Below are 13284 nucleotides of genomic sequence, written 5' to 3'. Positions count from 1 at the left end.
GCAGTCCCCGCCTTTTATTTGGCTTGTCTCCTCTAGCCTTCCCAGCAGTCCTGCACAGTGCATGACTCCATCTTAAGTGTTACTGCGAGGAGAGAGCTCACGGCTGTGAAGTACCTCCCATATGTACTACTGCTAGAGAGCCATGGAGCTGGAGTCAGACAAAGGCCACAGACTCCCGTCTCCATACTGTTGTTTCTGAGAGAAGTCCAAAGATAAAATCACAAAGCTGTGCTGGCTAAGTGAATCTATGTTTCTTCCTAGGATTTCTCAATATTTGGGACCTGAAGACTGGGAAGTACCCCATTCATCGTTTTGAGCATGATGCAAGGATTCAGGCTCTAGCCCTCAGCCGGGATGACGTCACTATTGCCACGGCTTCTGCCTTTGATGTCGTGATGTTGTACCCCAATGACGAGGGCTACTGGCAAGTAGCTGCCGAATTTGAAGTTCAGAAACTGGTGAGCTTTTCATCTGGCCATTTTATTTTCAGTTCTGAGAACCTCTGGATCTACTATAAATGTAAAGCAGTGATGTCCCCAGTTCACCCAGGCTTCTGGGGCACCTGAAATCTGTGAATCTGACAACAGCCTGTGAAATACTAGGAATCTGAGAGAGACTCAGAGCAGGGAACTGAGTTGCCCCAGGTCTCTAAGCTTAAGTTGTCATTCAAACCCTCAGGGCCAGGCTGGGGCTATAGCTGAGTGGTAGAACACTTGTCTAGCATGCATAAGGCCCTATATTCCATTCTCAGCACTACAGAAATCAAACATTCAGACCTTGGAGCTGACTTCAGGGCTTCTCATCCCTGTGGTCTCTGCCAAACATATAGACTCTCTTCCCTAAAAGTCTTGAGATCCACTTCTGGCCTGACTGAGTGAAAACGAGCTTGGTATCACCCAGTCCCTATAGAGGGATTTCCTTCTGCACTATCTTCTACCCAAGGTTGTCTCGCCTGGAATTAGAGCAAGTCCAGAGTGAGAATAGTTAAGTCAGTGTTAATTGCTAGGCGAGATGCTTAAGCACCCACTCCCTAGAGTCATGCCAGCATTTAGCTGTGTGGACTCCATGGGGTGGGAGATGATGGGGTTGTAGAAAGGATGTGCTCACACCTGTTTCTGCTGAAATTGGATTTAAATGGACAGACCCTGGCATTAGGTAGCAGAGTGAACAGAAAAGGCACCCGTGAACAGTGAACTGATGGAGCCAGTCTTTACTTCTCTCCCTTTCTCTTTGGTGAAAATTTTATTAGAGCTGAAGAACTTTAAAAGCTGCTTGGTAACCTGACATTGCTGCTTCGCCACCCTGAGCTTCTTGATCCACTGTAGGTGCCATGGAGGGCTCCCTCACCCCTTCCTCTCACCTCTGGCTTTCACTGGACAAATGTGAATGTATAGTATGTCTGCTTGTTCTTAGAACCAGCATAGTGCTTCTTCTGTGGGCTCCAGCTGAAGGGCGCTGTAGACCAGTTGTAAGCAGAAGAACTGAGGCCATTACTTGAGATGAAAGTCCATCTCTATGAAGTGCCAGTCCTGTTGGAAATAAAGCAGCGTCCTGGCCAGACGGGAAGCTTTTGAAGTACTTCACAGCTCCCAGCAAATGGCACAACCACTGTCCACCTGAGCTTCTTGGTCTGTCAGAAGCCCAACTTCTGAAGATGCTATGTTAGAAAAATAAGAAACAAGTTTTATAGCAGGGAGAAGCAGTAAGCAGCCATTGGTGGAGACGTATTTAATAACACTTTTTATGTATTCTTTCTTGCCCAGGGTGAGGAGTTGCCACAGGCAGCCCTTGGCCCGTAGAGCTGGACCATTTCTGTCTCCCCAGATACTCTCCCTGAATAGCAGTGGCAGTGTTCCCAGGTTTGCAGTGTTAGCCTAGAGCATCCCTCCTTTGTGATGGAGCCTGGGATGGGGATGTTGGGCTGCCAGTTGCACAGTTGAGCCCAAGGATTAGCGGACTCACCCGGATGTTTGCTTGCTCTCAAGCTCCTCTGGACAGCCTGCAGGATTCAGGCTTTTGAACTTGCTTGGCACACTGTCAGGGCGTTGCCGTCCTTTTACACTGTGGATTTTCATAATTACAGTGTGGCTCACCTTCAGCATCCATGTTCTTATCATTTACTCAGGCAGGTGAACACTTAGCATAAGCTGTTGCTCGTGGATAGAGAAAGCAAATTACTTCTGGAGAGTGCTCCTCATGTAGGGCAAACTAGAGAGTGCTAGCAAGTGCAATGCCCTTCCTGTCTTGGGGGGGCCAGCACACCTCTGTGGGATCACTGCCTGGCACACACACCCAGGGAACACTCAACCTTGAGGTGTTTAACCTTTTGCCAACACGTTTGTGTGTTTACAAAATGTACACTTGTGAACATATGCTTTGCTAATATTGTATTTAAATTTCCTGTAAAAATGTGTGTGTGGGGTGTGTGTGTGGGGGGTGTGTGTGTGTGTGTGTATGAGAGAGAGAGCACTTGTCCTGGGACTTGAAATCAAGGCTTGGGTGCTGTCCTTGAGATTTTTTTTGCTGAAGGCTAGTGCTCTATCCCTTGAGCCACAGTTCCACTTCCAGCTTTTTGGTGGTTAACTAGAGATATCTCATGAACTTTCCTGCCCAGACTGGCTTTTTTCCTGCCAAGACTGGCTTTGAACCACAATCCTCAAATCTCAGGCTTCTGAATAGCTACTGTTACAGACATGAGCCGCTGGTGCCCAGCTGAGTAAAGCTTTTTTGGGGGGGAAGGAGGGAGGGGGACTATTATCCCCTTGTGGTTTAGAAATAAAAGTATGCAGTAAGGATAATAGTGGGAAATTCTCCTTTCACTGTGACTTTCAACCCATTTCCCTCCTTGAAGGCAGGAACTGTTAGTCCTATGTGTGTCCAGGTCCAGAGCACACTTCATCTGTCCTCTCATATCACATGTCAGCATACCCACATCCTCTTGCCTGTTTCCCCACACCCTCCAGTTTATCTGGTAGATTACCCCATTTGCATCAGCTTATACAGAAGTCTTCATGCTTTCTTTGGTGACAGCACAATATTCCTTACATATGTGTACTTCGTATTAGTCTGTTAGTAATCGGTAGTAGATGTTTCTGTTTTCCCAGTTCCTGTGTGTGTGTGTGTGTGTGTGTGTTGTGTGTGTGGGTGTGTTGTGTGTTGTGTGTGTGTGGGGGGGTGTCTGCGCATGCACGTGCGCTTGCATTGCCCAGAAACCCAGGGCCTTGTTCATGTTAGGATGGTGCATTATCACCAGGCTCCATTCCCACTCTTTAAGTTTTTTTGTTTTATTCAAGTGCAAGGGATAGAACCCAGGGCTTTGTGCCTACTAGACATGTACTCCTCCACTGAACTATATTCCCAACCCTGACTTTCCTGTTTTAGTTTTTAAAACTATAACAAAAAGTACCCTAGCGAGATAACTTCCTCCACAGACATTTTGCAGGTGTTTGAGTTTACTCATGAGTACTGTATAGATCACACTTGCTGGCTTGGAATGTACATGCAGTAAGTGTTGCCAGATTTCCCTGTAAGTGGACTGGAATTCATCCCCATATCAGTAAGTGGGGTACATAACATAAGACCCTGTTAACTATAGTTTGGGGTGTCTCAGACGTTGTGGCTGTCACTGATGTGACAGGAGCAAAATGGCATTTCAGTGAGTTTTCACCAGGTAGGTTTCCATTTAGGAGTGTGTAGTGTTTCTGTTACATTTGGGCAGGTGCTGTTTCATTTCTGTGAACCATTCCTTTCCCCTTCTTTGTTAGTTGAACTATTGGTCCCATTAATGTGCAGGAAGAGTTTATTTTTGTGACCAAGTCAGGACAACTTTAACAGATTAACAACTCTTATCCTTTGACAGGTTGACTACCTTGAAATAGTTCCAGATACAGGACGGTACCCTGTGGCAATAGCCGCAGCTGGAGATCTGGTATACCTGTTAAAAGCCGAAGACTCAGCCAGAACCCTCCACTATGTCTATGGCCAGCCCGTCACTTGTCTAGACGTCTCTGACAGCCAGGTTGCCTTTGGCGTGAAGAGTCTGGGATGGGTGTATGAAGGAAACAAGGTACAAAAATAGCAAGATGTATAATTAACACTTTTTTTTAAAGAGACAATTTAACAAACTTGATTTTATTTTCATATGTATTAGGGCAGTGTGTGTCCACATAGTAAAAAAAATTAGGTACTAAAAAAGTAATTCCTGGCCTGGGAAGGTGGCTCAGCAGTAGAGTGCTTGCCTTGCATACATGAGTCCCTGGGTTCAATTCCTCAGCACCACATAAACAGAAAAGGCCAGAAGTGGCGCTGTGGCTCAAGTGGTAGAGCACTAGCCTTGAGCTGAAGGGCTCAGGGACAGTGCCTGAGCCCAGAGTTTAAGCCTCACAACCAACAAAAAAATAATGTTTTTTCTCTCTCTCCTCCCTCCATCCCCACTATACAGAAGAAATTTTAAATAATAACAGCTTAGTTGTGTTGCTGTTATTAATTGCTTGGTACTGGGGATTGACCCGGGCTTCCGCTGTGCAACACTGCCAGCCCCTGTCATATTTTTCATGGCAGGTCCTGCTTCTCTGACTTACGTGAATAGATTTACCCCTCGAGTAAGTTGTAGTGGATGCAATTGAGAAACTGATAAAGAACAGCTCAGCAGAAAATAACACAGCTCAGCCTTCAGATAGATGAAGGTAGGAGGGTTTTTTGGCTGACTCAAATTTCCAGCCCAATTAAAAGCATTAATGATGAGAATGAGCTAAGCACGTGGATTGAATTTATGCTTTAAAATGTATAGCTCAAGCCACCTATTGGTGGCTCACGCCCGTAATCCTCCCTACTCAGGAGGCTGAGATCTGAGGGTTGCAGTTTGAAGCCAAGCAGGCAGGGCAGGAAAGTCTGATACTATCACTAATTAAACTACTAGAAAAAGTTGGAAGTAGAGCTGTAGTTCAAGTGGTAGGCACTAACCTTGAATAAAAGAACCTCAGGGATGGAGCCTAGGCCATGAGTTCAAACCCTAGGACTGCCTCCAAAAAAAAAAAAGGTATAGCTCTTCTAATAACTTACTACCTGGTGTTTTTATTGGTGTCTTAAAGTTAGTTTACTGCAATTGCTTCTAAATAGTGGTTTGGAAGCTGACAAAATCACTCAGTCGTATAAATGTTTTGTGAGCACACCAGACACTCATGGGTGACTGGCTTGCAGTACCCATTTGACAAGGGTTCCTCTGTACAACTCTCCTTTTTGTAGCTGCTCACCTTCCCATCTGATTGCCTGTTTTTTCTGCCAATACTGAGGCTTGAACTGTGGGTCTGGACACTGTCCCTGAGCTTCTTTATCTCAAAGCGAGCTCTACCACTTGAGCCACAGCACCACTTCCAGCTTTTGGGAGTAGTTTATTGGTGATAAGAGTCTCACAGAGTCTCCTGCACTGGCTGGCTTTGAACCATGATCCTCAGATCTCAGCCTCCTGAGTAGCTAGGATTACAGTTGTGAGCCACCAGCACCCAACTAAAAGGTCAGATTTTTAAAGGTTCTTTTAATATATTTCATAGGAATGATGGCTGCACAGGGGGAGGACTCCTTCCGCACCTGTCAACCTGCTGCCCTTCTCTGCGTGCTGGGTTCTTGCACATCTCCTGGCCAAGTTCCCACACTTAGAAACAAAGTACTATGCAGACCTCAATTCCCTGTTGTAAATGGTAAAGCCAGGTGCCAGTGATTCACACTGGTAATTCTAGCTATTCAGGATGCTGAGATCTGAGGATTGCAGCTTAAAACTGGCCTGGGCTGCATGGAGGTAGGTCTTTTAGATAAAAATGAGTCTGGAAGTGTTACATGCTTGTGCTCTCTGGCTTCAGTGGCGCACATGACCTTAATGGAGAGAGGGCTTGGGATTGCTGAAGAAAACAAGTGTGAAGTAGCTGTCTGCGGTTGCGAGGCCAGTGTGAATGCTCCCTGGGGCCCTTTATGTCCAACCGTCCCTCTGAAATGTGTTCCTGGGTCTGTCAACAATACTCATTTATGAAAATGTGTTTGTGGTACCATAGCATCTTTATTCATTCTTTGCTGTAGGAATTAATTTTTGCTCTCAGAAGTGGAGTTTGCCGATTGAATTGCCTTGTTTAAGAGCATAATGATGACGATGTGTCTCGTGCCTCATAAAGGAAGAAAGAGATCCACTTAGGGCTCTTAGCATCATTCTATGCATTTGGACACATTTCCTAATTTGGTTCTGAAGCACTTGGCACTTGATGGCTGATTGTATTTAGCAGCACGTGGTTTGCATCCTGATCAGGGAGGGAGTGACATAGTGCAGAGGCTGGGGTGAGCTGGATGAGGCCGTTCCGTGCTGGGCAGCACTGCCTCAGCCTGCATCGTGTTGGAAAGCCAGGCCTAACGTCTCTCATGGTGGTCATTCCCGTCCCGTACACAGATGTGGAGACACTGCAATGGTCGTGGTCCTCACCATAAGGTGGGATAGCTGAGTGGAGAATGTCTAGAATTAGAAATGCAGTGCTCCTAGAGTTCGGCCACATTCTGCCACACCTCCACCAGAATCGGAGGCCCCTCTCTGTACTTCAGGGTGTCACTTAAGATGGAAAGTTCAGAAAATAGAAGCATTATTTATTTTTTACTGCTCACCTGAAATATTTAGAATTTTTTAATATTTACCCTCTTGGAGAAGATTAGGAAAGTAGCTCCTGGAGACCAGGTTTTGGGTTATTGAGTGGTTCTGACTTTCAGAAGGATCCATTACAGTTCCAGTGTCTCATTGTTAATGAATCCCAATTGTATGCATATTACACATTAGTTACTCACTGGTTAGTGACTGGTACTGCCTGTCAGTGGATGCTGACTACCGTGTGCTGTGTGTTAACCACCTGACTAATGCTGGAAGAGAGACATGGGTTCATGTAGCAGTGAGAAGGGCTATAAGACGTGCACAGTGAGCTTGGTGAGTTCAAGTGATGATAATTTTCTATATAAATAGATGAGGAATGGACATTCAAATTGTGTTATGTGTTTTAGTACTAAAATGATACTAGTACTTTACATCATTGTTAGTATCCTGTCAATAATGACTAGTAATAAATGAAATTCTCCTCACTTGTGAAAACGCTGGAGAGCTTCTCAGAGCCCTGGAATTGCTCAAAACAGCAGAAAACCCTGCAGCAGAGAGGCCTCTGAGAACATTAGCAACTTGATTCCCAGTCAGTGAGGAATGGTTGTTCGGTACAAAAGCCTTTCTGGAATGTAGCTGCTTCAAGAAGCCCAGAGTGAGCTGGGCACTGGTAATACCAGCTATCCAGGAGGTTGAGATATGAGGATTGGGGTTCAAAGTCAGCTCAGACAGGAAAGTCTGTGAGACTCATCTTCAATAAACCACCAGAAAACAGGAAGTGGTACTATGGCTCAAGTAGAGTGCTACCCCTGAGCTGAAGAGCTGAGGGACAGCGCCCAGGCCTAGAGGTCAAGCCCCACGACTGACCAAAAAATAAAAAAGCCAAGAGCAATTTCAGATCCTTTAGTGATTCTGGAAGGGGGAAGCAAAGTTCTGGCAAGTAGAGCTAGGGGAAAAGACTGTCAGCTCCCAAGCTGTCAGATACATCACCACTGGAGTTCTGGTGCCTGGAAAGGTCTGCAGTGTCTGTGGCCATGGCTGGTACTCTGTACTTCTTAGATCCCACCTCCTCCTTCTACATCTCTCAGCTTTGAGGTCAGGCAGTCTGTGGAGGCAGTGTGGGCAGAGGCAGCAGCCCCTGGGCTTGTGGGCATGTGAGCTCACACCCGTGCAGTGACAGCAGCCCTCTTTTTCACAAGATTTCTTTCCAAGGAACCGTTCTGGAAGAATGCACTTAGAGAAGGACGGGTGCAGGGTGTGTGCATGCTTCTTCTCTGTGGAATCCTCACAGGAGGAGGCTGGTGCCCAATCTCCCATGGCCTCTGTCTACACGCTTGCCTGGTTTCTGCTGCTGGCTTTCTCTGTTGGTGGTGGTAGTTTTGTGGTTTTGTGGTACTGGGCCTCAAGTTCAGGGCTTTACATGGTAGAAAGTGCTCCTCTGCTGAGCCACACCATGGCCCAGTGTGTTTTTGAACACTGGTGACACTGGTATTAATTTCTAATTTTTAAAGAAACTAGAAGTTGCTCTGAGCAACTTGGAAAAACCATTGTATTGAATTATATGGTGTTCACTGCCTGAATTTTCGATTTGGCTTTGAATTAGGCCTAATTTTTCTAATGGCCCTCCTGGTTATTGTGGATTTTCCCTACTCGTTCACCACCCCCCTGTGCAGGGGAGAGTGGGGACTTGGAGCCGACGGCTGCATCTGTTTCCCGGCACAGATGGATATGGCTTTGGTTTCTTTGTGCCAGATGAGTCTCGGGGTAAATATTGCCCAGACAGCAGCTCAGTTTGTTAGTGTTTTTCAGCTAGTGAGGCCTGTTGGAAATGTTTTCCTCATTCCAGGAGTAAAAACACTAACCCTGTAGTGTGGTCCCCACAGTGGAAGCCAGTGTTACTAGTTGAGGGTGAGGGGGGTGGGGGGAAGGGCACTGAAAGCAGCCCTGTGAGTCTGAATCTCTTCCGAGTATCTCACACTTCCCTGTACACACATACAAATGGCAGTTGAAGAGCTCTGGCACTGTAGTATGAAGCACAGAACTTTGCTTTTGATTCCATTACCCAGAAGAATATGATTTATTCATTTACTCAACACGTCAGTCTTCTATAAGCCACTAGGTTAGAGAGTGTGTTTATAATTAACTTATCAATTATTGAGTTGCGCACAAGTCCTTCTAATGGACGCAAAGTTACTCGTCAGGGCATTTCGTCAGTGTGATACTAATTTACAGGGTGAATCCCCTTGTAGACTAGCAGAGGAAACCTCCGCTCAGCCCACAGTTGAGCAGTTGCCTTCTAGTTAAGGGTGGCAAGGCTCGCTAAAGTGAAGCCATGAGCCATGCAAGGTGTGCCTCATGCAGAAGGCAGCCCCGCCACAACCCAGACTCCAGTGCTGCTCCTCCTTCCTGTAGTGCCAGCTCCATGGATGTCTGCTGCCCCAGACCCAGATCCATACCCAGCTTTCTTCAGATCTGGCCCAGGCGCTACCAGCTTTCCAGGGCAGAGAGGGGCCTGTGCTGCGCTAGTCCCTTGTTCACAATAAACTTTAAAGTGCATGCTGGAAACAATACTTCCTTAGCTACATTGCGCAGGACCCACCCTTTCCCCACCATGGTCTTCCTTGATTCCAGGTGTCCCCTCTCCTCTCAGCAAACCAGTTTGCTTAGAACCATGGCTGCATGCTCAGGACTGTGTAAAGAAGGCCCTGCCGCCCACCTTCAGCCTGGCCTTCAACACTGGGGTGTTGGCTCCCTTAGCTCCCAGGTCTTTTGTCCCATGCCCTCAAAATGAGCTCTTTGATCCAACCAGCCAGGGCATGCTGTGTCTTTGTGACTGGAGTCTAGCAGTCCTCCCTTTTCCCTTCTGGAGGTTGCTCTGTGCCTTCTCAGGAGAGAGCTGTCTGGAGTCCACCTACTACGACTGCCCTGAGCTCTGGCAGGACCCAGGCCTGCACCTCGAATTTTGTCACTGTTACCACCCAGCATTGTGGCCTGACCAGAAGGCAGCGGTTGGGAGTTGGTTAGTACTGTATAGTGGATTGTGCTGCGCAGAGCTTGCATGTAAGAAAACACTAAATTCCAGCTGTGATTAATGACTGTTTTGATGGGGATGGGCCAGGTGGTGATGTGGCAAGCTGACAGGTACAGGAATAGTTAGCTCTTCTTGCTGCCACCTCGCCTACCTTTGTTCTCTGTGTAATTTGGGGCAAGGTTAGTGATTTAAGCCTTGGTTTCTTGGTGTATAAAAGTTGTATTCATCGCTGCTCCTCTGGGACTCAGGTGGGGTGATAATTCAGAAAGGGCTTCTGCAGAGGCCCAGCTGAAGCAGTCCCCAGAGACAGCATCCAGTATCAGGAAGCACAGCCAGAGGGGACCAGGCCTCTGGAGATGGAAGGGATCCTGTGGCTGGACTGCCTGCTCTCTGCCGAAGGCTCTGAGGAGTTTTCTACGTCTTTATCCAGTCTCACGGGGGGGCAAAGTATAAGTTACCAGGTTAGTCAAAAGACAGTTGCTAAACAGCAGCTAGTATTCTGCACTTCATAGGCTGCATCTGTGCAGTCAGGCTTCTAGACAATCTCAGGTCACAGCTAGCTCACGTGTCAGCTCACCATTTAAAACTCGTGTCCACGTTGTGCTGTATCACATCTGCGCTCTCCCTATAGTAACCCTCTCTGGGACAACAACTTTGCGTGGGCAAGCCACAGCATTTGACGTGTTCTACATTATCTCGAGGCAGGCTGTGGACATATAAGGAGGGGTGAGGCCTTCCGCTCCCATCGTCCCTTTGCTTTGTTGTCATTACTTCCTTGGGCAGTGAGCACTGGGTTTGTCTTACTGGATTTCATCCTTTGTGGTCGCAGCTCATCCTTGTTCTTGGACGGCAGCAGAGACAACGCGCAGAGGTCTGGAACAGCATCAGGCCTCGTGCTGTGTGCCGCTCCCTCCACAGTGGGCCTGGCCTGCTCTTCCTGTATCTCTCCCAGCACGGATGTGTTGGGGGAGAGAGAGTTGGCCTGGGTTTGCTGGACTCTACCCGAGTGTTCTCTTGCTGTCTGGTTCCTTTCAGGCTTAGGTCACAATAGGTGTGGGTTTGGCCTCACTCTGGTCCTTTGTAGACATCTGCCCACATCACAAAGCCCCACGCTTGGCACAGCCTGCGTGGTTGGCACTGCCTCCCTGGGAGGAGCCCAGTCCTGGAACAGCGGGGGTTGCAGGTGCATTGGCACGTGGCGGGGCGCTCACCCGGGCTTTGCCTACCCAGTGCCTGGCGGTGCTCAGCAACACCGTCCCGTCCCTGAAGTATCTCAACCCGGTGGGCTTGTCACTCCAATTAAAACTTAAACATGAAGGCAGCCAGGCTTCTCCCTTTGTGCTGAGTGTGAGCACCACACTGCCAGAAGCATGTTGTGGAAACGGGGGGGGTGTCTTTCAGGGGCCGCGCTTCTGTGCTTGTGTCGGAGCCACCTCTTCAGGCTCAGCATCGCTGTTGTCCTGGTGTTCCTGGGAGGCGGGTTTCTGTTTGCCAACAGAAAGTCACCTTTGGGACGCCATGAAAGTCACTGTGCTGTGCTCACAGATACAGCCCCTTGCAAGCCGCACGCCATGACTTATCTCTGGCAGGGACTTACAAAATAGTCTCTCTGGCTGATTGTCAAAAATTACATCATATTGGAGTAAACTGCTTTTAAATCAGACATCCATTATTCATGTATATTAACTGCTTTTTTATTTTTTTATTGGCAGTTTTGTGTGTGATTTACTCTGCTAGCTCCTTTCTTCTCTCTCTCTCTCTCTCTCACTCTCTCTATTTTAAATCTTAGCTCATCTGTGAATTTATAGAGGCTGTTCACTTGGCTTTGTGTGTGAACATAAGTGTGCAGACCCGTGTTTTGTAGTGTAACTTTACATTTCTGCTGTGTGGAGTAAAAGTAGCACTTTAGGTGATACACATGAATATATTCTTCTCGAAAGATTTAGGGGCCTTTTCCCTTCATATCTCTCCTTTTTTAGACAATGAGTATTTCCAGTCGTATATTCATCTAGATCTGCACCAAGTGAATCTGCACCTGCCACTCAGGAAACTGCCAACCCTGTTGCTGTGGGTGACAGCAAGTAGACAGTCCCCAGTGGATCAACAGACACATGCAGTGTGAACACTCGCCCACAGCGGTAGACATGCAAGGCTGTGTAGGTCTGACCCACAGTGGTAGACACACGCAGGTGTGCAGCACTTACACAGCCCGTCATTCTTTCATCAGATCCCTGCTGAGCCCCTGGTGGCCAGACACAGTGCAGGTATCCAAGGAAGTGTCCGTCCACGGCGAGCGCGGCGCCAGGCGCCCTGTGCAGCTGGCGTCATGGTGATTGCCGTGCATTTTCCTCACGCGTGGCATTTGGCTAGTTGGAAATAATGTCTACATAGTTTGTTCTGTCTGATCCCCAGATCGGTGGTGTTCCTTTTGTTGCATAGTCAGCTCTTGCATACTTCTGTGCACATTGAACCTTTGTCAGTGTTCCAGCATCACAGACCTTCCCTGCAATGATTTTGTCTCCCAAAAGTTGTATTCTTTAGACTGTCTGTGTTTTTTTTTTTAAGTGAGGACACTAGTGTTCTGTGTTTCCATGTAAAAGCATCTTGATACCATCCTTGAAAAGTTTTGTTAGTCTGCTATTCCTAGGTTAATAGGTATTTTCCCTCAGTCCTCTGAAGACATAGGTTTTGGCTTGCATTGATAGAATTAAGAAGTTGGCTGTCCATGTACCTGTCCATCTTTCATCACTTTGGACCGGGCGTGGTGGTAGCTGTGATCCCTCACACTCAGGAGGATGAGGCAAAGAATTTTGAGTTCAAGGCCACCCTGGGCTGCATACCCAGACCCTGACCAAAGAAAAACAAAGAAAATCATTGGGTTGTTTTTAGTTTTCTGTGATTTTACTCCAATGTCTCTGAGTAGATTTGTTTTTATGTTTCCTGGGATTTCTTTGGATTTCAGTGGTAGGAAATTCTCATCCATTGTTTTTATTTATTTATTTATTTTTGTCGGTCACGGTTCTTGAACTCTGGCCCTGAGCACTGTCCCTCAGCTCTACAGCTCAAGGCTAGTGCTCTACCACTTGAGCTACAGTGTCACTTCCGGTTTTCTGGTGGTTTATTGGAGATAAGAGTTTCGCGGACTTTCCTGCCCGGGCTGGCTTTGAACCGTGATCCTCAGATCTCAGCCACCTCAGCTAGGATTACAGGCGTGAGCCACCGGCACCCGGCTTATCCATTGTTTTTTTTTTTTTTGGTCGGTCGTGGGGCTTGAACTCTGGGCTTGGGCACTGTCCCTCAGCTCTTCAGCTCAAGGCGAGTGCTCTACCACTTGAGCTACAGCGCCACTTCCAGTTTTCTGGTTGTTTATTGGAGATAGGAGTCTCACGGTCTCTCTTGCCCGGGCTGGCTTTGAACCTCGATCCTCAGATCTTAGCCTCCTGAGTAGCTAGGATTACAGGCATGAGCCACCAGTGCCCGGCTTCATCCATTGTTTTATTGAAAACTCCTCTGCTCTTTCTGTCTGGAAATACAGAACAACTCGGGGTTTGATGTGTGTTCCCTGAGCATGTTCTCTCTCTGCGCTATTCACCACATGCTCAGAATTGTCTCTCTGAATTGCATTCTAAGTAAT

General features: G+C 47.4%; 1 protein-coding gene across 1 annotated transcript in view; it reads left to right on the top strand.

Annotated features, from left to right (window-relative positions):
• Fbxw8 (F-box and WD repeat domain containing 8) overlaps window positions 1-13284 on the top strand; it is an 84212-nt gene that overhangs the window by 52715 nt on the left and 18213 nt on the right. The window contains exons 6-7 of the mRNA XM_013014218.1: window positions 262-458; window positions 3860-4066. Coding sequence (XP_012869672.1) covers window positions 262-458; window positions 3860-4066 — 404 coding nt within the window. The remainder of the gene's footprint in view (window positions 1-261; window positions 459-3859; window positions 4067-13284) is intronic.

This window comes from Dipodomys ordii, unplaced genomic scaffold (assembly GCF_000151885.1).
Source record: "Dipodomys ordii isolate 6190 unplaced genomic scaffold, Dord_2.0 Scaffold23, whole genome shotgun sequence".
NCBI classification, from domain to species: domain Eukaryota; kingdom Metazoa; phylum Chordata; class Mammalia; order Rodentia; family Heteromyidae; genus Dipodomys; species Dipodomys ordii.
The sequence above is the reverse complement of the archived record's forward strand: the minus strand, read 5'-3'. Positions and strand labels throughout refer to the sequence as shown.